The sequence below is a fragment of the Amphibalanus amphitrite genome, unplaced genomic scaffold, assembly GCF_019059575.1.
Source record: "Amphibalanus amphitrite isolate SeventyFive unplaced genomic scaffold, NRLGWU_Aamphi_draft 000262F_arrow, whole genome shotgun sequence".
In the NCBI taxonomy this organism is placed as follows: Eukaryota; Metazoa; Arthropoda; class Thecostraca; order Balanomorpha; family Balanidae; genus Amphibalanus; species Amphibalanus amphitrite.
Genome location: NW_024881757.1, coordinates 669145 through 690359, shown reverse-complemented (window position 1 = coordinate 690359; position 21215 = coordinate 669145). Strand labels below are relative to the sequence as shown.

Sequence of the window (21215 nt, the reverse complement as noted above, 5' to 3'; positions counted from 1 at the left end):
CCCCTGACGGCCCCTTTCCGGTGCGTCGCAGGGAAAGCCAGTCGATATCCAGCCGCGCCAACCGATCACCAAGCATGGCTTCCAGAGTTTGGGTAAAGTTGTGCCGACGCGCAGGATCCCGCCTCCTCCTAACCTGCCAAGGTAAGGGACCGTTGCGTACCGGGTGGATGCCGGGCGGATGTGTAAAAATAGCGCCGCAGCTTCGGCGGTAGCCGAGTTCAACGTTTGGCTGTTAAGTCTGTCAGCGCGTAGAGTGTTTCTCGGGTGTTGCTCTTTGTGGGAGAATTGTTGGGTTTCTTGGAGCGGTGACTGTTCAGTTGACAGCTGTTGTGGGTTACTATGTGTTGTCGTAAAGTAGACGCTATCCTACATAAAATGCAATGCCGGTTGTTGTGGTTTGGATTAAAGAGCGCATTGTGATTTGCTTATCACTTGATTGCATGCGTATTAACTTCAATGTTCTATATTTCAGCCTGAAATCGGAGAACTTCGGAAACGACCCTAATATCAACCTTGTGCCAGCCGGGGGCTCAGGATGGGGTTCGAAGGAGCAGTCGAGTACTGGAGCGGAGTCGTCCGGCAGTGCGCCGCCCCCAGCTGCTGCTGCTGCTGCTGCTGCTGCTGCTGCAGCGGCGCCGGCGCCGGCGGCACCGGCGGCGCCCCCTGCAGCACCGCCCACAGCGGCGGCGGCGGTGGCCGCGCCGCCCGTCGGGCCGCCGCCGACCGCCGCCGCCGCGGTGGCTCGCGGTGCCGGGCTGCCCGGCTCCGAAAAATCCTGGAGCAACGTGACCTCCGGGCCGCCCGACGCCGGGCCCGCGCCCTCCTACTTGGCACACCAGTCGCCCTACTTCCAGCAGGAGTTCCCCTCGCTGGCGGCCGGCGACGCGGGCGGCGATGCGGCGGCGCAGAAGAAGCAGTCGGGGACGGCGTCGGGTGCGGGTGGGACGAGCTCGGCGAGCAGCGCGCCGGACGGCCAGCCGCCGGCCGGTCCGAGCCTGCGGCCGACCACCGAGGGCAGCTGGACGCAGGGCGGCGGCCGCCGGCCGGAGCCGGGCCCGCCCACCGGCGCCACTGCCGCGTCTGGACGGGCGGAGGGCGCCGCCTCCACCAGCTCGGCCGGCCCGCCTGCGCCTCCTGCCCCGCTGGGCCCGGCCGGCCTGCCCATGCGGCCCATGGCTCCGCCCATGATGGGCATGGGCGGTCCGATGCCGCCGCCCTACCGCGGCATGATGCCGCCCTACATGATGCGTCCCGGCTTCCCGGGCCCCGGCCCCGGCTACCCGCCGAGCTACCCGGGCGGCCCGGCGCCGGGCGGCATGCCGCCGCGACCTGGCATGTACCGTGACCAGCGCGGCGAGCCGCGGCCGCCACTCACTGACCACCGACCCATCATCAAGGCTGAGGACCTCAAGAGCTTCGACGAGATCGCCAACAAGCGGGACGACGGCTGGGCCGGAAACACTGCCGAAGTCGACTACAAGTGAGTGAAATGGCTTTCTGCATGGGAGTAAATAGCATGTTTTAATACGTTACGCGTCAATACATAGAGTAGGATAAAGTAATGCATGAATGATGTACTGGTTTTATCTTTTCGCTCAGCCCATTTGCAGCTTATAATCGAGGGATCTTATAATCGGGGTTTCCTGTGTGATGTTCCTTACCCACTCGCCGTCGTCGCCGTCGCTCTGTAGCCTGGCGATCCTCTGACCATTTATGTCCACCGTGTGTCCGCAGTAAGAAGCTGACATTCTCCGATGACGAGAGCGAGCCGGATGACGAGCGGCGCGGTGGCCGGGCCGGCTCCGGCTCGGCGCCACCTAAGGGCGGCCGAGAGCCCCGCGACCAGCAGTGGGAGCGTGAGCGCGACCGGCCGCCACCGTCGCACACGGACGGGCCGCCGCCGCCGCGCTCTCACGGGCCGCCGCACTGGGGCGGGCCCGGAGGACCGCCGCCGTTTGACTACCGGCCGCCGCCGCACCCCGGTCAGTACCGCTGCGTACTGCGAAGCAAGGGAGATCAGGAGGGACATGGCTTAAAGCTGTGGCGGTGGACTTGAGTGATTCACAAACGCATTAGGCAAACTTTTCTTTAAACTTTTCTGTAAATGCGTAGCTAGTTTCTGGGAAATGGTCTCTCGACAGAGGAAATGTGTGAAATTCTTTTCAAATTTCGGCACTTTTTGTCGGCATCTCGCTAGTCTAGACTTTCCAGATGCGTCCATTTGTGACTTTGTTTCTCTTTTTCAGGCTTCATGCCGCCACACATGCGTATGCGCGGCGGTATGGGCGGCTTCATGCCGGGTATGCGTCCGCCGGGCCCGGGTGGCCGTGGCGCCGAGGACGAGGAAGCCTGGAAGCGCCGCCAGTCGGACGAGGTGAACGTGGCCGTGGAGCGCGCGCGCCAGCGGCGACAGCAGGAGGAGGCGCGCTTCGAGCGCAGCCAGGGCTCGCGCGGCCGTGACGACGAGCCCGAGGGCCGGCCGCCGCCGTCGGGCAAGGAGGACGCGCCGCCGCAGTTCTCTCGCCAGTTCCAGTCGGTGCTGCCGCCGCGCTTCAAGCGCCAGCAGTCAGGCGGCGGAGGGTACCGCGGCGGGTACGACGGTCGTGATGGACGCGGCGGCTGGTCAGGATACGACGAGCGGCCGCCGAGCCGAGACGCGGACCGGCGTGGCGGCCGGCCCCCGCCTGACTACTACGAACGGGAGGACGGCCGCGGAGGCCGCCAGGACGAGTACCAGCGCGGCGGTCGGCGCGGCAGCGGCACCGACCACGACAGGCCGACGCAGCCAGAGGTGACCGTGCAGCGCGACCCATTCGACGAGAGGCCTGAGAGACCGGAGAGGCCCGAGCGTAGTGATCGCTCCGAGCGGTCCGAGCGCTCCCAGACCAGTGACGACAAGACCGGCTCGGCCCTGACCGACTACGCCACGGAGGAGTATGACTACGGCACCTCGTGGGCGGACCAATTAGAGAGCGAGGTGCAGTCGCAGCGTGACGAGCCGCCGTCCAAACCGACCGACTCATCAAAACCTGACCAGGAGCAGACTGGCAGCGACTGGCGCCGTGAGAAGAGCGAACGCCGGCCGGCCGACGCAGAGAAGAGCTGGCGCAGCAGCAAGCCGCGCGCCGACCACGACAGTGACCGGCGTGACACTCACACGGACAGGAGAGACGCACCGTCAGAGAAACGGGACACGGACAGAGACAAACGGGAGCCGCACCGCGAGCGTCGCGAGCCCTACCAGGACAAACGTGACGGCCACGAGAAGAGAGACCGTCGCGAGCCGGGCGAGGGACGCGGCGGCCACGACCGCAGGGACGGACATCCCGAGCGGCGTGATCACCACGGCGGCGACCGGCGGAACAGCCACGACAAGCGTGACGCGCGACCGGAGCGCGGCGACCGCCGCGATCAGCACGAGGGGCGCGGCGGCCACGAGCGGCGCGACTACCACGATAAGTCGCGCGGCGAGCACCACGAGAAGTCGCACCACGAGCGCCGCGAGACGCGCCACCACGGCCCTGTGCCGCTCCTCACCAGAGAAAGGCTCGAGGCTGCTGAGCGCGAGCGAGCACCCAGCTCTGGCATGACGGCGCTCAAACAGGAGCCAGTCAAGCTGCCGCTGACGCTGGCCAAAGAGCCGGAGCAGTCGACGGCCGACGAGGACAAGCCAGCGCCCCCGAAGAACGCGTGGGCGGCGCGTGACGCGAACAGACCCTCGCCTCCGGTGGAGAAACCCTCCCCGGCGCCGACACCGCCCACTCCGACGGCCGCTGCTCCGGAGCCCAAGCCCACGCCGACCGAGGAGGCTGCTCCGGCGCCCAGGGCCGCTCCCACGCCGCCGGCGGCCGCTGCGACTGCTGCGGACCAGCCGTCGGAGCCAGCGCCGGCGGCCGCTGCTCCTGCCGCCACCGCTGAGACGGCCGACCGGCCGCCCGAACGGCGCGAGCGGAGCGGCGGCCGTGGCGCGCGCCAGGACGCCGGCGAGGGCGGCCGCGGCGGGCGGCACGAGTCTGGCGGGGACGGCGCCGGCCGGCGCGGCCTGGCCGTGTACCCGGGCAGGGGCCGCGGTGGCCGGTATGCCGTCAGAGGGGGCCGGGGCGGCGGTCGGGGCGGCTGGGAGGGAGACCGGTATTCCCACCAGACCGGCTACGAGTACGACAAGAGGGACAGGAGGCCGCGGCGGGTGAGTACGGTTGGTCTCGGTATTGGATGGATGGGCTTGTCACTCATTTGTCGCACGTTTGTCACTCAGATTGGTAGTCGACTGTCAAGCATTAGGCCGCAACATTTGATGCAACGCAATAATCGCTTTTGTTCGATTTATAATGATTTACGCTTCTTTCATAGCCAGCAGTTTGTCGCGTATTTGCGTTCGGTTTTTCTTCCGTATTTGCTCATTTAACAGTTTGTTGCGTGATTACATTCGGCTTTTATTTTCCATTTGCTTAAGTTAGACGTTATACTATTGCGATTCGCGAATGCGCATTACTCGGATATGTCTTTAACTCCCGTTTCCTTTCGCAGGATGACCGTGGCGGCGCGGGAGAAAGGCCCGACAAGTACGAGCGGTACGACAAGTACGAACGGTACGAGCAGCGCGGCGACCGGCGCGGTGAGCGCGGCGAACGCGGTGAGCGCGGCGAACGCGGTGAGCGCGGCGAACGCGGCGAACGCGGTGATCGCGGCGGCGACCGACAGAGAGGCGACAAGGAGGGCCGGCCGCGCCGCCAGGACGGCAGCGAGCCGGGCAAGGGACGCGACCAGCGCCGCCATCCGCCGGCGAGAGACGAGGAGACGACCTCAGCTACTGCCGGTAAAACAGAGCAGACGCCCTCACCGGCGCCCGAGGGAGAGAAGAAGGCGGAGGTGGAGAACAAGCCGCCGTCCGCCACTCCGCCCGTGCCCGCGACAGACAGCAAGGAGGAGAGCGGAGAGAAGACTGAGAAAGCGGGAGAGAAGGAGGCAAAGAAGCAGACAGGAGAGAACGGCCAGGGAGGGCGCGACAAGGCGGCATCGTCGGAGGGAGCCCGCGACAAGCGGCTGCCGCGTGAGGACGGCGAGGAGCGCTCGCACGGTGACCGCGGTGGATATGCTCCACGCGGGGAGCCGTCTCGGCGCGGCCGGGGCGGCTACGACCGTGGCGGATACGAGGGCGGTCGGTACCGCGACGGCGGGCGCGGCCGGTCGCGCGAGTACCGCTCCCAGCGCCAGTACCCGCCGGCTGACGAACAGAACGGCGACAGCAAGACGGGCAAGTGGTCGAACCGGTACGACCAGGTGCCGCCGCGCTTCCAGCGGCACCGCGCCGAGCGGGATGACCACCAGGAGGGCGGTGGCCGCGGCCGTGGCGCCTACCGCGGCCGCGGAGGGCGCGGCGGCGGCCGGGGCGCCGCTCCGCCGGCTGCCACCAACGGGCAGTCGGCCGCCGAGCCGGGCGCCGGCCGGCCGGCCTTCACCAAACAGACCTCCGAGCAGACCAACGAGGAGGGCGAGTGGGAGACTGCCTCGGAGAGCAGCAACCCGGAGGGACGCCGGGCCCGCAACGCGGCCGGCAAGGAGGGCCGCGGCGGGCGGAGGAGCTCCGGACAGCGGGCGGCCGAGCCGCCGCGGCGGGAGCGGCGCGGCGGCGGCGGAGACGGTGGTCGGCGCGGCGCGCCTGCCGCCGGCGACAAGGCGGGCAAGCCTGCCGATGCCGGTGCCACCGTCGCCAGGGTGGATGAGATAAAGCTGAACGACGCCGCTGGCGCCCAGCAGGCGCTAGCTGACGCTACCAGTAAAAAGGCGGCGGCGGCGGCGGCAGCGGTCGACAAGGCCTCCGAAAAGAACAAGAATGGCTTCGAGAATTACGACCTAAACTCGGGCAGTGTAGTGATTGTGGACGACCACCCAGACGTGTCGGCTGACCAGCTTCAGGAAACCGAGGGCTTTCAGGAGGTGCTCAGCAAGAAGACGGCGAAGGAGCGGCAGAAGGCACTGCAGGAGGAGCAGCTGAAGGCGCAGAAGCGTGAGGAGCGCGCCGCCCGCCGGGCCGCCGAGCGGGAGGCCAATGCCGCCACCCGCGGAAAGCAGTACGAGCGCTCACGACAGAGCAAGCTGCCGCCGCGGCTGGCCAAGCAGCGCGAGAACAGTCGCCTCCAGCAGAAGCAGTCCGCCGACCTTCCGCCGGCCTCGGCCAGCCCGGTGGGCACCCTGCCCGACAGCGACTCGGCCGACCTGTTCGGCATCAAGGACTCTGTGCCGGCGCCGGCGCCCGCCGTCAACGCCTGGGACAAGCCGATCACGGCCTCTCTGCGCGGCAGTTCGGGTCCTGGACACCTCAGCAGCGTCGACCCGGCGGCGCCCAGCCAGCTGTTCGACGCCGCTGACGTGCCCGGGGCCGGGTTCGCCGCCGAGCGCAAGGCCACGCTCGACGCCACCACCTTCGACGGCTCCAGTGTGCCCACCAAGACCATGATATTCGAGAACACCAACTACAAGAACACGGGTAGCGCGCCGAAACCTGCCGCGCACCGCACCGAACCCGTCAAACCGACAGAGACGGAGAAAAGAGCCAAGCCGGGTCCCATCGAACTGCCGCTGATGTTCAAGAGCGAGGAGACTCGCGAGATCAAGCTGGAGTTTAAGTTCGACTCTGACCTGCCACTGCTGGCCGACAAGTCGCTGCCGACTCCGGTGGCCTCTCGTTCCAGTCCCGCGGCCATGTCTCCCGGCACGGCCGACCTCAACATGAAGATCGCCTCGGTAAAGAAGGTATGGGACACGCCTGCCGAGCTACCTGCGATGGCGACCTCGCTGGCCGAGCAGCAGGCAGAGGAGCTGGTCTCTGAGGTGACCAGCAGTGAGCCGCCGGCCGAGAAGGAGGTGGCCGCCCCGGTGCCCGACTGGACCGACAAGCCGGTGGTGTCGCTGGCGTTCGCCGCCGCGCCGGTGAGCACCAGCAGCTCGCCGACCAAGGCGCCGGCCTCTGACGTGTCCGCTGCGTCCACTAACGTGTGCAAGGTGAAGCCGCAGCAGTTGCACAGTGCGCCGGCCGCCTCGTCCGCCAGTCTGACCATGTGCAGCGCTCCCGGCGGCGTGGTGGGCGGCGCGCCCGGCCCGGTGACGGCCGGCCTGCCCGGCGCCGGCATGTTCCAGCCGGCGGCCGCGCAGCTGGGCGGCATCCCGGCCGTGCCCTCGCCGCCAGCGGTGCTGTTCGGCTCCAGCCAGCCGCTGCAGTCGCAGACGCCCGGCCTGTACCAGCCGTTCCAACTGGACGCCACGGCGCCGGCCGCGCTCATGGGCCAGCGCCAGCCGTCGGCGCAATACTCGCAGTTTCCGTACGGCATGGGCACCAGCACGTACAGCCAGCAGTCGATGCTGATGCAGACCCCGCCGCCGAGCCATGGCGGCCCGTCGGCCGAGCTGATGCCGCAGTACCGGTTACCGCAGAGCGGGCCGTACGGCCAGCCGGCGGCCCACCAGACGCCACAGAACCCTCTGCTCATCAGCAGCACCGCCTCACTGATGTCGGCCGGCGTGAAACCGTCTGGCGCGCCACCCTCGGCCGCGCCTGGCCCGGCCAAGCCCAGCGGCGCGCCCTACCACCAGCAGTCGCTGCAGTTTTTCCAGTACAACCCGAACCTGCTGAGCCAGGGCATGGGGCCGCACATGCTGGGCTCCCAGCTGGTGCCGCGCCAGCAGGCGGTGACACCCACCAGCAGCTTCTACAGTGGCACGCAGACGACGCCCTATTTCCAGGGCGCCGGCTCGGTGCAGCAGCCGCCGGCCGCCCCCGTCCAGTCGTTCGGTCTGCAGGGCTTCAACAACATGGGCCAGTCGACCCAGAACGTGGGCCTGGGCATCCAGCAGCTGCGTGCCGCCGCCGGACTGCAGAACACCTCGTGGAAGTCTGAGAACGCGCGCAACCTGATGTCGAGCGGCCTGAACAGCTCGTTGATGCCCGGCTCGCGGCCGCAGGGCTCCAACATGCACCCGCTGTCGCCCAAGCCGGCCGTGCCGCCGGGCACGGTGGTACAGTACCCGGCGCCGCCGCCCAACGCGGCGGCCGTGGCGGCCGCCGCCGCCGCCCGCTCGCAGATGATGTCTCAGTTCCGCGGCGTGGGTGTCGGCGGAGCGCCCGGCGCGCCGGCGGTGGCCGGCATGCCGCCGACGGCACCTCAGCGCTACCAGAACCCCATCCAGCGTCCGGCCGGCGGCGCGGCGTCCGGCGGCGGCGGCAGCAAGTCTCCGCGCCACGGCGCCGGCCCGCAGCGGCCCAACCCGACCTCTGCCGAGCAGGCCAAGCTGCGTGAGGCGGCGCTCCAGTCGGCGCAGAGCTTCTTCCGCAGCAGCGAGAACGCCGCCCACCAGCAGGGTGAGTAGCGCGCCGACACGGACGGACGGATCGGTCGGCTGACGTACTGATCCGACCGTAACTTTTTATACTTGACCGGTTTCCATGGTACAATTATTTCAGGTTAGCTTGTGCCCGGTCTCCTTGTACTTAGCTAGTTGTCATGTGTACTGCTTAGTCCATTCTCCATAGCCACGGGTTTGATTACGGTTTTGTGACCGTGGTTGACAGTCGTACTTTTAGTTTTCAATTTGTTCTTGTGAGTAATATCGGGGTTGACCATTTCGAATCAGACTAGTTTTGCTTTTACCAAAGTCTCAGTGTCATCCGCACGGTACCCATATAATTGATACGAGCGCCTTTTTAAAGTTCAATGTGTTAACGTGTTTTCATTTTTTTCAGCAAAAGCCAACGCGTACAACCCCCCACCGGCTAGCAACGTCAGCTCAGAAGGTGAGCCATTCTTCTGGCGATTGACTTAGGGAATGAGGGGGAGGTGCGTAACCGCCTGTCAAGCTGCTGAAGAGAACGCGCTTTGCGTGTTTGTGGGCTAGTTGTCATTGGCTTGTACGTGGCGTGAATGAAAAGTTTTGAGCCTAACACAGTTACAGGTGACGCAGGTTAATGAAAATTTGGTCACACATTTTGCCACTATTTTTAGGTGTGTACACCAAGTTTTGAAGTCCTAGTCCTTTCCGTTTCGTTTTTAGAGCCCGTTAACCCTATTAGTGGCAGGGGGGTTGTTTTCATCCACCCCTCAGGTTTTTCGGGAATATCTCCGAAACCGCTGAAGCTACGATGCTGAAATTTTCTGACTTTTCCTAAAACTAAATTGGGCACATTCCCTGAAAATTTCAAGTTCATAACTTTACCAAGGGCGGCTCCAGAGCACTGGGAATTGGGGGGTCCTATTCGTGAAGCGAGTCATTTGGGCGATGATCACGATGCTGATGTATTATAACTGTATGCACCAGTTTTATCATGTGATAACATATACAAAGTTATTGTGCATCCTCTTTTGACACGTTTTTGCTATAATAGGCGGATCCAGGCGTCCAAAAAAGGGGGTTATGTTTTACCTCCCAACATAGGTGCCCTGACACCGCCTATGCATGACCAATACAATTGTAGTCGTTCTCTCATAAGAAAATTGTAACATAACAAGACCATTACCACCCTTTTTAGAAACAGTACCAACAAAAACCTTATTTACTATACCTTTTGTGTACCCCCAATCTCAATGATCTGTATCCGCCTATGATTTTTGAAAATGCATATTTTTAGGATCCATGTGAATTCCTGGTTCATTCTCTATCGATCGGCAAAAGTTGCGTTAAGATTGGTTCAGAAACCTGGCCGTGATAAACAGTCTAAAATGTATCTGCAATTTGCCCGTTTTTACCCCCCTCAACCCCCCTTTTGACATTTTCTTAATTTTTATTTTTTAGAAATGTAGATCACGTTGAGCGAAGTCGAATGCCGTTTGAATTTTGAAAATCGGCCCGTTAGATCTCGAGATATCAAGGGGGGGTCGTAAACAGCCCCCCCCCTGCCACTAATAGGGGTAGCCAGGAGCCTGCCACTAATAGGGTTAAAGTGAAGAAGATTACGCGTTCGGTGAAAAGGAAGAAAATCGAGAACCGAGCTTTTATAAAGTATTGCGATTTCAAAGCCATGCCTTCATCTGCAATTAAAAAGGACCTGAAATTAAACTTATTGGTTGTGGCCCATCATACGACACTGTTAAGGTTTGAGCTGCTAATTTCAAGCAGGGCAGGAACAGCGTCCAAAATGAACAAATATAAAAAAACGCCGTAGAATGTGAGAAAATCCGAAAACATTGACCCTGCTCTTGGGGTGTGGATGCTGGATCCAAGACTGTGAGCTCATCAGATAGCGGTAAGAATGGACATCTCCCAGGAGCAAGCTGGCGACATTCTTACCAATGGGCATGACTTGAGAAAGGTCTCTGCTCATTGGGCCTCTCGGCTTTTTGCTGCAGAGCACGGCGAGAGATGTGTAATGACATTTGGCGCTAGTTGAAGCAGATTCTGAGAATTTAAAGTCACTTTTCGCTACCGATGATAAACTGTGGGTGTTTCACTTCAATCCAGCTTGGGAAGAACAGTGGAGTCAGTGAAAGAACGTCTCTACTCTAATCTGAAAAAATAAATGTCAGAGTCACAACAAAGAGGAAACTGTTCCGTAATTGGGAAAATAAATGAGGTGTCTTGCAAGTGCACTTCTTTTCAAAGGGTCTTACTGTAATTGGGCATTACTAGGATGACCCACTGATGCACTTATGTTAGAAAATCAGGAAGATCAGAAGGGCAATGCTGACAAAATTGGTCGTGTTTCACCAGGACAATAAATCGGGGTATTTTTCACTGGTTGCAATGTAAACAATCAATTACTAAGCCTTCCAATGTATCCCAAATTGAATCTCTTAACCAGCATTGACATCCTTCGGGTGTCTTTTTCTTTCTAAGCCTAAAGAAAAAACTGACTGGATGACGCTTCACAAAAAATAATGACGTCATTGACACCGCGAGCACTTACCCAAAATAGCATGATTCAAGGCGCTAAAAAGTGAGGAAAAAAGTGCTAGGACCTCACAATTTGGTGTCCACCCATATCAATAGTGGCAAAATATGTGACCAAAGTTTCATTAATCTGCGTCTCCTGTAACTATGTTAGGCTCAAAACTTTTCATTCACCCTACGTATTTCATGTTTCTCTGTACAGATCAGTCCGTATTTTCACTAATTGTAATTTAAATTGCATGTATTGCTTTCTACTTCCAACGAACAAAGATATTTGACTTCACCTTCCAGGCGGTGGGGGGGGGGGGCATTCCCCCCTTTAGTTTTTTCGATATACCTCGAGAACCGCTGCGCCGATCGTCACCAAACTTTCGGTACCCTCCCGTGAACAGCTATTGCACATTGTGACCAAAAATTTTTCCAAAGGCTATGATAGGTTGGACGCTAATGACGTCAGAGTGACGTCATTTCTGCCATTTTCGACCCAAAAAAAGGTTTCGCGAGAAGAGCTGTCAGGCCTACAGCTTTAAAGATAAAGAAAAATGTTTCAGACATAAAAGGTGTAGAATTTGGAGGGCTACAAAACTGCTATCTCGGATTTTTGAAATTTTTGGTTTTTGACTCCCAAAAATAAAAAATAGATTTTTTGAATATAATAGCCGAAAAATCCAAAAAGTTTTTTGAATTTCGAAAAAAACGGAAAATATGTGATAGTCCCTACCGCCTTCTATCTACATACCAAATTTGAGATCGATACCTCTTTTTTGGCCAAGTTATAGCGAAAAAACTGTTCAAAATTGATGACGTCAAATTTTCAAACTCAATTTTTAGCAATTCCAGACCACGTAGCGCAAAACAAAGACCACCATTAGACTCCCCGTGACGAGCTGCATCGAATCAATACCCATTTTATGCAAAAATATCAACTTTGAAATTTGACCTTTTTTGACCTGACCTTGATCTGACCTCCACCAGAAAGTGACCTAAACCGTACCTGATGGTCTTATAACCAACACCATTGAGTTGGAAATGAAAAACTGGCCATAAAACATGCATCGCACAACCTTAGTAAAGTTGGGTTCATGTGGTGACCCTTGGTGACCTCTGGTGACCTGACCTGTGACCTGACCTGGTATGACCAGTGACCTCTAATAGCAACATATGTACTAGACAACTGACGCCCTATCGCTGATTTTCGACAAAATGCGTTTTACTCGGTGCTTTCCCTAGAAGCCCCGTGAACCGCGAAACATTTCATCTTTGACCTGACCTGTGACGTCATCGGTGACCCCGAGGTCAATGAAATTTGGTTTTCTTCGACACATTTGACAGGGCTATCGAACGCCGTTTGAATTTTCCGGATCCATCCAGTAGTTTCGGAGATACGGGGGGGGGGCAAAAATGCCCCCCTCCCCACACCGCGCGGAAGGTGGCCGGGAGGCTCACCGCCTGCCGGGTTAAGCTTTTGAGGTTAATAACAAAATACGTTGTTATTTACAGTCTCTTATACACCTTATTTTTCTTTTCAGCGAAACCAACCAACTTCGCGCAAGACACCTCAAAGACCGAAGGTAAGGATTTGGGCGCAAAATGACCTTGTAGTCGGCGCGCCCTTAAGCCCCAATAAACAACAAAAAGGGCTAACATTTGTTGATCAATCCCTACAACGGCTGAATGTGGTACAAATTCAGACACTACCGTATCCCCCCCCCCCCCCCCATTCACGCCCAGAGACTGAGCATTCCGTGGGATTTTCATTTCTGACGCCGTTTCTCTGTCCGGCAGCGCCCAAGAGCAGCGCTCCGTCTGTGGAGCCGAGTCCGCCTGTGGACAGCAGCAGCAGCGGCGGTCCGGCGGAGACGGCGCCCGTATCGGAGCCGACGGCACCCAGCGGGGAGGAGACGACCCCCGTCCCTGTCGCCGAGCCCGTCCCCGCCGCCGCGCCGGCAGCCGGCGGCGAGACGGACCCGGCCGCCCCCGCCCCCGCCCCCGCCCCCGCCCCCGCCCCCGCCCCCGCCCCGGCGACTGCCGACGAGTCGGTCCCGGCGCCTCCGTCCCCGCCGCCCGCCGAGACCGCCACGGAGGCGGCGCCGGCGACCGAGGCGACTGCGGACTCCGACGAACCCGCGCCCGCCGCCCCGACAGTGGAGGAGGAAAAGTGAGCGGCGGATGTGTTATCGACCTCAAACGAACAAGTCATTGTCTGCCTACGAGTGTCCCACCTGTCACCGACAGTGGCGGGGCTCGCCGAAACAAAGAGTGACGCGACTTCTGAACGGACTCTCTCGAACCCGCCGAGCGACCTGTCCATGACTGGTTGGCCCCGGCCGAGTCCGGGTGAAACTGACGGGTAGATTGGCACAGAGAAGACATGCATTTGTGAAGGGCGGCGCAGCTGCCAGGCGGGCGGCTGCGTTGTAAGAGAAGCCCGAGCATTTCGAGGAGCCGCCGAGGTGCGTCCGTTCCAGTACGCTGAAGTCCTGACGGCGTCCGGTCGTCCGCAGGAAACAAATGAGATTGCCGAGAGGAGTCCGCCCGAGGCGTTAGGTTGTTGCACGAGTCAGGAATTCCGCGGCGGGGGCATCCGGCCGTCCCACGCACACGGACACGTTCTCACGTACACACTAACTCAGAGAAGCCGACGCGCCCAGGGCGACCTCAGCTCGACCAGAGCAGCGACTGGCGGTAATACTCCGAGGTGGCGGCCGGTGGCCGGGCATTCTGCGCAGCCGGCCGGCCGGGCGGCGCTCTCCGCCCGTGCCGCGCCGCCGCCGCGCGCGCGCGCACGTTTGTGTACAGGCCGCTCTCGTCCAGGGGCGGCCGTTTCCGCTCCCCGTGTCTCGTCCGGTTTTAGCCTATGTAGAATGTGATGGCTCACAGAGCGGACGCCCGGTGACTGGCCGGCGTCGACGAACAACTGGTGGTACTCTTTCTTTCGGGGAAGTGGTAATAAATTGTGTTGGACGTGACGTGTCGTTCCCGGAGCGTTTGCAGGCTGCTATTATTTGGTGTGGAGAGCCGCGCGCAGGATCATGGGTGTTATGTGTCATTCACGAGAGGGCTTAACGAGTTATTCCACCTTGTAGTTCAAGCTCAAATCTTATTTCCTATTATTTCAATAAACAGAAATATTTTGTTTGTGTTTCGTTGAATAAAGTGCAGTGAGTGAACAGAGGAACGCACTAAATCGGCAGGGTCTTTGAGTAAATTGGGCAACCGAACACTTCATCATTAAAACAAAAGGGCGGATCCATCACATCGTCATTACTTATCTCGCTCTCGCCTAGGGGTGTAAATTAGTTGGTTTGAGGTGCCCAACGTGTGATAAGCTGTGCTCGACCCTACAATGTTCACAGCGAGGGCCTCTATTACAGTTCATCGCAGCTGCTTTATGACTTACGAGGTGCTCTGCCATAGACTGCACATGAATTGTCGCTGTCTACCTCGAACAAGTGAGGTTTTGGGTTTTGGCGAATTACGCTGCCCGCGTATCTTGCCGCGTATAGGGTGGTATCGCTGGTATTGCCAACATTGAAATGCAATAGCACTTATAATTTAATTTTCCGTTAAGTATTTTGTTCCGTAAAATGTCATTGTGTTATAGTGTTCTGGGATAATGGAATCATGACTGCTGAACCGTAGTTCAAATATCCGTTATGTCCACCATCAAATGTCTCGAATTCTTTTTCGGCGAGGTGCCCCAGTTCACAGCGCTCGGCAGCCGGTATCCGCACCTCACCAAGTTGACAATCGTGGGTCAGGCGACGCTGACCTCTCTGCGCGGTCTGGAGACGCTGCCCCTGCTGCGGGAGCTCTGGGTAATCGAGTGCGGCCTGCGGAACATCGCCCACCTCGACCATGCCGAGCGTCTGGAGAAACTCTACCTCTACTCTAACCGGATCGAGGCTATCGACGGCCTGAGCCGGTGCTCGGCGCTTAGCACGCTCTGGCTGGACGACAACTGCATCGGCGCCATCGCCAACCTCAGCCTGCTGCCGGCGCTGCGCGAGCTGAACCTGGCCCAGAACCGCATCTACCGCCTGGAGGCGATCGACTGGGGCGAGAGTGTCGAGTGGCTGAACCTGAGCGGCAACCCGCTGCCGCTGACGGACCTGCCGGCGCTGGCGCAGCTGCCGCGACTCACCGCTCTCCACCTGCAGGACCCCATGTACGCGCCGGCGCCGTGCACGCGTCTGTGCAACTTCCGTCTGTTCTGCGTGCAGCTGCTGCCGCGACTGCAGGTTCTAGACGGCGTGTCGATCACGGAGCACGAGCGGTACACATCCCGACAGCACCTGGCCTCGCGGCTGGTCTACTACCGCGCGCTGCGCCGTCACGTAGCCGCGCGCTGTCAGGAGCAGGTGGCGCACCTCCGCCGAGACTGGCACTCCTTCCTCACCGCCATGGGCACCCGGCTGCGACAGCTCAACGCCAAGCTGGTCGAGGTGGCCGCCGCCGGCGAGGCCGACCCCGGGGACGGCGGCGAGCCTCCCGTCTCCGCCGAGACGCTGGCGGCGTTCCGCGGCGCGATCCGCCGCCGGATGGACGGGGTGACGAGCGTGGCGCGCGGACAGGCGGCGCACAGCAGCGCGCGGCTCGGCATGCTCGTCAAGCGGCGACAGCTCGTGCAGTCGCTGCTGGAGCTAGAGTACCGCACCGTAGGTAACGTGCGCTGCGAGGAGCTGCACGTGGGCGAGGGGCCGGCCGGCAGCCGGGTCTCGGCGCTCAACCGCTACCTCGGCCGCGAGAAGATCGCCCTCTCGGCCACCAAGAACGTGCACCTGATGGCGATGTACAAGGTCAACAATCGCTTCCTAGAGAACGTGATGGTACAGAGCAGTGCGACTGACAAACAGACTCGCGTGCTTGACCGATTTCTGACTACGGACAGAGCCCGAGACATTGACTGGATCCTGGAGGCATGCAAAGGCAACATAATCACCCAAGTGACGGTCAGCACAAACCTGGATGGCGACGAGGCTGCGGACGGTCGGCCTCAGTCGGCGCTGCGCCAGTACTTTGGCTGTTTTCGCGAGGCGCTGCTGGTGCAGGTGCTGGCGCTGCCTCAGGGTAAGACGGTGCCGACGCGCGTGCCGACCTCGCTCGGACCCGACTCCGAGGAGCTGGCCAGTCGGAGGATCATCCTGGCGCCCAAGTTCATCCTGCTGTACACGCTCGGGGAGGTGTACAATAACCGTCCGCTCACCTGTCTGGCCAGCTCGAGCCTGGACGACGACCTGCTCAACTCTGTGTGCCTGCCGACGAGCCGCGCCGAGCGGAGCCCCACGGTGGCGCTGCGTCCCGGCGAGCCCGGCGGCACGTCTGTCTCGCTCTCCGGGAGAGGCATCGAGGCCATCGACGGCTCGGAGAACGTCGCCTGCCTCCGCGAGGTGGACCTGTCGTTCAACGAGCTCAAGTCGGTGGCATTTCTGCGCAACATGCTCCACCTGACCACGCTGGACCTGAGCTTCAACGACATCGATAGCGTGACCGCGCTGCCGATGATGCCCAGTCTGGCGTCGCTGAACCTCTCCTGGAACCGGCTGGAGAACCTGCCGAAGGTTCTGCGCCGGCTGTCGGTCGCCAGTCCGGTGCTGCGGAAGCTGAACATCACGTTCAACCCGTGGCGCGTGCCGGAGGAGCGCCAGTGTCAGATGGTGGCGGTGATGCTGCCGGGCCTGCAGGAGCTGCAGGGTCAGAGTCTCTCCTACCCGGAGTCGGCCGTCACCACGTTTCGACGTCTGCATTGCCCGATGGAGATCGGCGACCTGAGCCTGCCGCCGCCGGCGCCGCCAGCCGAGGGCACCGGCCGACTGGACCCCCGCAAACTGACGGCCATCTGTCTGGACGGCCAGATGCTGCAGAACCTCAAGTGCATCAAGGACGTCCCGTTCTTGCAGAGGTTGTCGCTGAACGACAACCTTCTGACCTCGCTGCGCGGGCTGGAGGCGTTTCCACACCTCGAGTATCTCTCTGCCGACTTCAACGAGCTGGCCGACTTCACGGGTCTGCCAGCGCCGGCGCTGAAGCTCCGTTCGCTCAGCGTGCGCCACAACACCGTCACCTCGCTGTCGTCACTGGCGGAGGTGGGGCTGCCACTGCTGGAGCTGCTCGACATCTCTGGAAACCCGGTGTCCAGTCTGGCCGGCGTCGAGCGGCTGACGGCGCTGACCGAGCTGTACGTGACTGCCTGCCGGCTGAAGGTGCTGTCGGCGCTGACGCCGATCGCCACGTGCCGCCGACTGCGCGCGCTGGACGCCTCGGGCAACCCGGTGTGCGCCGAGCCCAACTACCGCCGGTTCGCCGTGTACCGCTGTCGGCCGTTGCAGATGCTCGACGGCGCCAGCGTCGGAGACGACGAGCGCGGTGAGGCGGTGCGCGCGCTCAGCGGTCTGCTGAGCCAGGACCGGCTGATGGAGACTCTGGCACCGGCGCAGCTGCGCTCCGTCACCCAGTTGGACCTTCCCAGCTGCGGCGTGCGCCAGGTGGAGCTTCCCACCGACTGCCTCCAGCAGGTGACCAGTCTCAGTCTGGAGAACAACGAGCTGACCGTGCTGTCCGGCCTGCAGCGGCTGCCGCGGCTGCGAGTGCTCAACCTCACCAACAACGCAGTGCGCCGGCTGCGGGAGCGCGCCGAGCCACCACTACCGGCGGGCTCGGCGTGTTTCCCGGCGCTCCAGGTGCTGATTCTGGCCGGTAACGGTCTGGTGCAGCTGGGGCCGCTCCAGCTGTCGGTCATGCGCGCGCTCACCACGCTCTTCCTCCATGACAACGAGATCAAGGCGCTGGACGGCCTGTCGCGCTGTTCGTCTCTACAGCTGCTAGTAGCCGACCGGAACCAGCTACAGTCGCTGCCGGCCGAGACGCTCGCCTCTCTGGCTAGTCTCCGAGCTCTACATCTGGAGAGCAACCGCATCCGTCGCCTCCCGTCGCTGTGGCCCCCGCAGCTGCGAGCTCTCTACCTGGCGCACAATAAACTCAGCGAGCCGATGGAGCTGACCCGACTGAGCGGACGGCTCGAGCTGCGGCGCGCCTCGCTCTACAAGAACCCGCTGACGCGCAACGTCAAGTGGCAGGCGATCCTGTGCGCGTCGCAGCCGTCGCTGCAGCTGCTGGATGGATCGCCAGTGTCGGACGTGTTTGGCGGCCGGCCGGCGCTCGACGGGCTCGGAGACGGCGACTCGGCCGACGAGGAGGGGTCGTTCGGTGACCTGATGGGGCCGCGCAGCGTCTGGTGGCGACCTCCGCAGAAGACCGTCTGGGGATTCCGACCCAACGAGGCGCGGTAGCGTACATACCTGCTCTGGCCACTAATTCACTTCGGAGCTCGCAGATGGTTCTGCTGTGTTGCAGAACTTCTCTTGCGAGATGCTTAGGTTGCACGTAAGCGATTCACGCTTTGACCGGTTTATACGTCTATGCTCGTACCTACTGGATGGAAGGTGTCGAAGGTGGTTAGACATTGGATAAGACGCGACGGGCAAGATAGGATAGGGTAGGATAGTGTAGGCCGTAGGGCAGGATCCTCTGGCAGTCTAGTTTATGCATAGGAGGGCTGCTTCCCTGCGAAAAGGCCGGTGTTAGACGATGCTTGGTCAATGCTTTCAGCACTGTCATCGAAAGTTCGAAACTGACGTACGTAGAGAAACATGTATTAATTATTTAACTAACTGTTCTATATTTATTATGATAAATGCATTACATCTATCTAAGACATCTATTTTCGTCGACGGCAAGCGACATTCCTGGAATACATTGGGCCAAAACGCCGGAACACACACTGCGCCGGCATACACAGGTGTAATGCGGGACAGTATACCCCCTCAGGCATCCGACAGACTGCGGGGCTAAGCACGACTTCGGCAGGCACGCTGCATGCGGAAGCTCAGTCTTGATGTCTGAGCTAAGTCTTGATTAGTCTCACGCCTGTGGGAGAGCATCCCAAGACACTTTTCTTTAGTGATGTTTCAAGGAACATAGTTTCAGAATCGCTGCCTTCCGGGACTTTCCAGCTATGATTTTATCCAACTTTGAACAGTTTTCCTGATCGGTCTTGATGAGTTTTTCCGTGTTCAGCCCGAGTCGCTGCAGGCGCCTCATGATACGCCTCAAAAGCCTCTGTGACGGCACTCTGGCTCGTGTCAGCACAAACAGAAGCTGCTCGTTCTCCAGATTCTTCTGCTCGCCGACCCCGCGGTCGGTGCACGACCACACAATAGCGTACCGTTTGTAGTCGGTCTCGAGGACGTTGTAGTTGGCCTCAGTGCCTCTGGACGGCTGTCCGTCGAAGCTGACGCGCAGGCTGGCCTCGCCGGGACGTCCGACCGGTACGGCCTGCCCCCGGGCCTCTGTCGTCGAGCCGTCGGCGATCCGTATGGCGCGGTTGACGACTCCGATCCGCCCCTCGCCGGCGTCCGAGTATTCAGCGCGACTGCAGCGCAGGCCGCGCTGGAACACGGTGAAGTAGCGGGCGTACTCGAACCAATGGCCCAGGTAGCGGCGCACCTGGAACTTCTGCACGATCGGAGGGCGAGGGCAGGAGCCGGGGAACCGCTGCTGGGCCGCCGTCAGAGCGGCCAGCGTCAATAGCAGCGCCAGCGGCACAGCGACACGTGGTGGCGACATGGCGGCAACGAGTCTGACTGGCGCCCCCCACTGTCACCGGGCTTATATCGGCCGACGTCTGTGACAGATGGGTCGAACGTTGCGGAAAGGTATATGCTCCACTTCCCTCTCACCAAATGTACGCACGTCAAAAAGGCACGGGGTAACTGTCACTCGCTATCAAGCTGTCAAATGTCAGCGAATGACAGCTGTCATAGGTGCGTGCGGAGCCACAGGGCTGACCTTTTGCACCCCCACAGGTGACTGGTCACGTGTCCGTCCAATTATGTAATTACCTAATTACGTAAGGGTGGGCAAACTTGGCCACATCCATCTGGATCTGACGTCCGGCCCTCGGCTAGAGTAACTACTCTATGTTATACTGAAGACAGCCCTGGAAAAATAATTATTGTACAACACACGTTTATTCAGAATATTCCACAAAACGCAGCATATGAAAACATCGCTCAATGGGACTGCACGCTTGTAAAAGATCTGTAAGTAGTTATATGCGATCATCTAAGAAAAAAAAAATGTATTCTCACTGACTGTGGTGAATCGAAGAATAGTCCGAACTCCGGCTGCATAAAGTTGTTAACAAAACTTGAACAACACACTGAGGCGCCTTAAATAAATCCTTATCCAGTACGGCATACAAGCCATGAGGTTTCGAGGTACTCGGTATGGAGGAGTTGGTGGTCCACTAGAATGCTCGACAGGATGTCAAGCATCGGAAAGAAACAATGCGCACAGGTCTCAATAATAAAACTCGGTGACTTCCCTACAGCAGCACCATCGGGTATGTCCTCAAAGTCCTAACATCAGCAACATTACCAACACTCAGTGACGTAAAACCGACACATTTGTGATAAAACTGCGCAAACAACGGTGTTCATCGGTAAAACAAAGTGGTTAATATCAAATGGGAAACTGAATAAGCTGCGTAAGATACGCAACTAAAATACAAAGACAGTCATTTAGGTTTATGTAATGGATAACAATTATCAGTTTAACAAAATAAACAAACTCAGTCTACATACAACACAATGTTCGATTCAAGTTCACGATATCTCTTTCACTAAGGTGTGATAAGAAACAAAAGAATACCATGATTGCGGTAGTCGGCTAATGCCATTTCGTATTACATAAGCGGACCCAGCCTGTCAGACCGCTAGCGGCAACGCAAATGCATAAAAATGATGACATTTCGGGAAGGGCAGCCTGTGGTGAGTTATCGGCATGAATGGAAAATAATGAATAGAAAACAATTGCGAGTCGGAAATCTTAGATAGGGCAAAACGGTCGTAATTCCGAAGTAGGATGTTACATAATATAGTTACACACCGACGTTTAGCAAAGTTATAACACATGAAACAATGCGCACAGGTCTCAATAATAAAACTCGGTGACTTCCCTACAGCAGCACCATCGGGTATGTCCTCAAAGTCCTAACATCAGCAACATTACCAACACTCAGTGACGTAAAACCGACACATTTGTGATAAAACTGCGCAAACAACGGTGTTCATCGGTAAAACAAAGTGGTTAATATCAAATGGGAAACTGAAGAAGTGAAAAGTCAGCGGTGGTTCAGTATGAAAAACACCCGATAATACCAGTCTAAGGAACCCCTGTACTATGGTTGTAAACAATGCCTTTATAAACCACATGTCCATCACATTGATCTGTTGGCGGGTAAAAATAGCTTGTGGCTTAAACTTAACAAGAGTTTT

At 59.5% G+C, this 21215-nt stretch overlaps 3 protein-coding genes across 3 annotated transcripts in view; 2 read left to right on the top strand and 1 right to left on the bottom strand.

The window, feature by feature from the left end:
• The window catches only part of LOC122386790 (protein PRRC2C-like), a gene marked incomplete at its 3' end in the record, with an annotated part of 29071 nt that extends 16232 nt beyond the window's left edge, over positions 1 to 12839 (top strand). The window contains exons 3-10 of the mRNA XM_043376373.1: positions 32 to 141; positions 473 to 1480; positions 1735 to 1982; positions 2247 to 4186; positions 4528 to 8356; positions 8738 to 8788; positions 12408 to 12449; positions 12664 to 12839. Coding sequence (XP_043232308.1) covers positions 32 to 141; positions 473 to 1480; positions 1735 to 1982; positions 2247 to 4186; positions 4528 to 8356; positions 8738 to 8788; positions 12408 to 12449; positions 12664 to 12839 — 7404 coding nt within the window. The remainder of the gene's footprint in view (positions 1 to 31; positions 142 to 472; positions 1481 to 1734; positions 1983 to 2246; positions 4187 to 4527; positions 8357 to 8737; positions 8789 to 12407; positions 12450 to 12663) is intronic.
• A 1522-nt stretch (positions 12840 to 14361) lies between these two features.
• LOC122386789 (leucine-rich repeat-containing protein 9-like) lies at positions 14362 to 18639 on the top strand. The gene has a single exon (XM_043376372.1). The coding sequence runs from the start codon at positions 14535 to 14537 to the stop codon at positions 18165 to 18167; it is 3633 nt and encodes a 1210-aa protein (XP_043232307.1). The 5' UTR covers positions 14362 to 14534; the 3' UTR covers positions 18168 to 18639.
• LOC122386767 (apolipoprotein D-like) lies at positions 18537 to 19503 on the bottom strand. The gene has a single exon (XM_043376315.1). It carries the CDS (start codon positions 19501 to 19503, stop codon positions 18835 to 18837), a length of 669 nt encoding a protein of 222 aa, XP_043232250.1. The 3' UTR covers positions 18537 to 18834.
• Between the last annotated feature and the right edge of the window lie 1712 nt (positions 19504 to 21215).

What these genes read in the sequence shown, in the direction of transcription:
- LOC122386767 (XM_043376315.1), bottom strand. Translation starts at nt 19,503, where the DNA reads ATGTCGCCACCACGTGTCGCTGTGCCGCTGGCGCTGCTATTGACGCTG.
- LOC122386789 (XM_043376372.1), top strand. Translation starts at nt 14,535, where the DNA reads ATGTCCACCATCAAATGTCTCGAATTCTTTTTCGGCGAGGTGCCCCAG.